The following is a 3,482-nucleotide window of genomic DNA, read 5'->3' on the forward strand; positions in this document are numbered from 1 at the left end:
CTTTGCTTTTCTTGTTTATTAGCTCTGATACTCACTTGGAGTATCGATCTTATTTGTAGCTTTTATGTACAACCCTCTTTCAATCATTTAATCTACAAGCAATCTGCAATATTAGTCACTTTCCTCTGTCATTTATATTTTCAAGCAACATTGTCATTTACATATTGTTCTATCTCTCCATATAAGTAAAGTCCTTATTTTTAAGGCAAACAAAGAACCTTAATTTGAGTAACTCCCACTCAATGACATAATCTCTTAGTTCGAAGTCAAACTCAGGCGCAACCTCAATCATTCAAATCCCGTCTACTAGCGGCATCTAGTATTGGCACGCCCGCACCCCACCAATCTCGTATGTGAGCAAATCCCTGCATGCCGCAACGCACCATGTCGGATTTAGGGAGCGAACAGTATTGAATTTGTCATCCACAAGATTCGAACCTACAACCTCACACTTACAAATAAAGATAAATAAAACCATATCGAAATACTGAATGACAATCGATTCAACTCTTTATTTTGATTCTAATTACGAATTAATAACGAGCAGGGAACTTTTATACAATGAAAAAAACAGGTAGGGAACTTTTCAATTGTACAAAAATAGTAGACATTGCCACACAAGTTAAACAAACAAACAAACAAAAAACCCAGTTTCCACAAAAACGTTGCAATTCAGGAAGCCGATGGATTCTGATAAACAGATTCAACTTTGGACTCCAACATCGACGCGTATCTATCGAGCACCGAAACAACAGCCTCGAACTCCGTCACCTGCTGCTCGATGACGTCGATCTGCTTCACGTACTCGTCGAAGCTGCCGCTTTTGGCCTTTAGCTGCTCCACGAACACGCTCAGCCCCGCCGCCACGTCGCCGAAGCCCTTGTACTCTTCGGCCACTCGCATGTTCATCTTTTCGAGAAGATCGAGGTGGTTGGTCGATCCCTGGAGTTCTGATTTGACAACGGCGGAGACGCTGCCGAAGAGATCGTTGAAGGACTCGGCGAGCTCGTCTTTTTGCTCTTCCTTCGCAGCAGCAGCCATTGGAACTTTGGAACTTTGGGTTCGGTTCGGACCCGCTGTTTTGACCCGAGGTCAATAACGAGTTGCTTTATGTACAGAGCTTTAACTTTTGTTATTACGGCCATCTAAAGTGGATCCTCTCTAGATACTTTTCACCAAGCCCACCAAGGCATATAATTCGGTCTTTTAAAATTTTATCTAACAGTTATAAATATGAACCTATTTTAAAATTTATGATAACTTTAATCGTTAGATAAAATTTTAAATACCCAAATTGTGTGCCTTAGTGAACTTGGTGAAAAGAATCCGGAAAGGATCCTTTCCGTTTACATGGCCGTAATGTCATGTGACTGTTTTTGTAGGAAGCATTTTTGGTCACTACTACTTTTATTTACCTCTCTTATTACGTTACTGATAGAAAATAAACTATCATATGAGGTCATGATAGACGAGTTTTCCTTGTATGACTCAGTTCTTTTGTACATAAAGAATAAAAGATCCCAAGTCGGTGAAACATAATCAAAATGTTTGAATTTGTGCTTGTAGAACCAAAATTCTAGGGGGTATTTGTTTGACCGGATTAGAGGGGATTGGACTAGACTAGACTAATTGCTAGTGTAGTCTCATGTTTGATTTGCACAAGCATTAGGTTTAATGGGATTAGGGGGGACTTGCTAGGATTAATGGTTTTGCTAGGAGTTCTTAACGAAGAACCCCAAATTCGGCCAGACTCGTAAGACATTTGCGAGAGAGAACCTCGCTCATCATGTGAGAGAAAGTCGTCGCACATCGCTCCCTGCTTACCCTGCTCCCTCATCCTCGTCCTCCTCACCCTCATCTATTCGTCCTGCTTGCCCTCATCTGCATCTTGCTCGCCCTCATCTGCTCCTTTTGCATGGTAAACTTCGAATCTTCGATTTGTTTTGCAGATCATGATATTACTGAGCTTTATTTGATTTAGTTGTTTTGGGTTTGAGAAATTTTCAATAATAGACCTCTGCACTTGAACAAATTAGGGTGTTGATTTTTAGGGTCAAATTGTAGATTGAGATTGGACAGTTTGGAATCAGTTGCTGTATAATTTTTAGAGTTTGAGATTCTTCCATTTGGTTTTGTTTTCTCACTTAGGTTGTAGATCGTGATTCGTACTGGATAAGATGCAGAAGTTACGCTTGAAGAGATCTGTATACTTTTTGCTTTTGGTTTCATTAAGTGACACCCTAGTGTAAATCTTTGAAAGCGTTTACCTTTGTTGTAGTTCTACTCTTTTCGGGTTATGCAGTTATAGCTTCCTTTGTGCCTTCACATCACATGTTATGGTTGTATGCCGTAAGGAATTTAATTGTTGAAGTATGTTTTTATCTTAATCAGGATAAGGCTATTTTACAAATATGAACATCTTGAGATGAGATTAGGTTGCACTTATCTATACTGGACCAAACATGTCAATAACATTGATAAAAAGTACAAAACCAAGTAGCATTAGATTCATCTGGTGGAAAGGAGAATATGTTGGTAGTGTTGGAACATCTGACCAGTGGACTGCAAAGCGGAATGCCATGGCTCAGGAAATGTATAATGAGTGGAGATCAATTAGGAATCAGCAACCGAACTAGCTATATGTGTTAATGATAACATTTTATTTTAGTTTTCCTATTTTAGTTTTCCTTTTTATCATGCATATGTTGGACATTAGCAAAATGATTGGATTGCTCATCATTGATTGTAATTCGATTTATTGATTGGATAATATGCAAATTGATTGGATATTATGCAAATTGATTCTTTGTATTGTACTTTAGGACATTCAAATATTTTTTGTTTAGGCATGGATAACGACAATAATTTGAATGCTGCTCAAGAGCCAAAATGAATGAGGCGTAAATGGGAAGCATTTGAGGAAAAATCATTACTATTTATTCTTGAGGATTTTGTTGCTCGGAGGCAACGATGTGACACATGTGCTTTCAAACAAGGTACTTTGAATGAAGTAGCGAAAGTTGTCAATGTGTTATGTTTCAATTCAAATATAAAGGCAATGTGTCAATGTGGTGCCTTTTGACATGGGATGTATTTTGTTAATCGTACAATCTTAGGTTATGGCTTCTAACTTAGCTTTGCATTGTGAAATATTTTGGCTAACGTTAACTAGGATTTTGTAAATTATGGGGATCTACTAAGAAGCAGGATTTTGTAAATTAAGCCAACTCGTAATTTTGTGTATGCCAAGCAAGAGCAGTTTCTTAAGCACTTATCCTCACATTGTTTCCAACTCGAATTCGTATCCACCAGTGCCCATGATGTGTTAGGAGTTCTCACGTTGGCAACTTTGATGAAACCTTCGCCATTTCTGCATGCCTCGTGCTTCCTCACACAACCACTCGACGCATTTTTCATGTTCCACTCAACTTCCAACAAGGGTTGAAACCTTGGGAGGCATTTGCACTCGAACTTGCTCAAGC

At 38.7% G+C, this 3,482-nt stretch overlaps 1 protein-coding gene and 1 long non-coding RNA gene across 2 annotated transcripts; one reads left to right on the forward strand and one right to left on the reverse strand.

Moving 5' to 3' along the window:
• Positions 1 to 496: 496 nt before the first annotated feature.
• Positions 497 to 1,234, reverse strand: LOC114822759 (biogenesis of lysosome-related organelles complex 1 subunit 2-like). The gene has a single exon (XM_029097866.2). The coding sequence runs from the start codon at positions 1,039 to 1,041 to the stop codon at positions 673 to 675; it is 369 nt and encodes a 122-aa protein (XP_028953699.2). The 5' UTR covers positions 1,042 to 1,234; the 3' UTR covers positions 497 to 672.
• A 327-nt stretch (positions 1,235 to 1,561) lies between these two features.
• LOC139193761 (uncharacterized) lies at positions 1,562 to 3,267 on the forward strand. The gene is made up of 2 exons (XR_011578230.1): positions 1,562 to 1,918; positions 2,847 to 3,267. It is a non-coding gene; the product is annotated as an uncharacterized lncRNA (long non-coding RNA).
• The last annotated feature ends 215 nt before the right edge of the window (positions 3,268 to 3,482 follow it).

The sequence above is a fragment of the Malus domestica genome, chromosome 17 (assembly GCF_042453785.1).
Source record: "Malus domestica chromosome 17, GDT2T_hap1".
In the NCBI taxonomy this organism is placed as follows: Eukaryota; Viridiplantae; Streptophyta; class Magnoliopsida; order Rosales; family Rosaceae; genus Malus; species Malus domestica.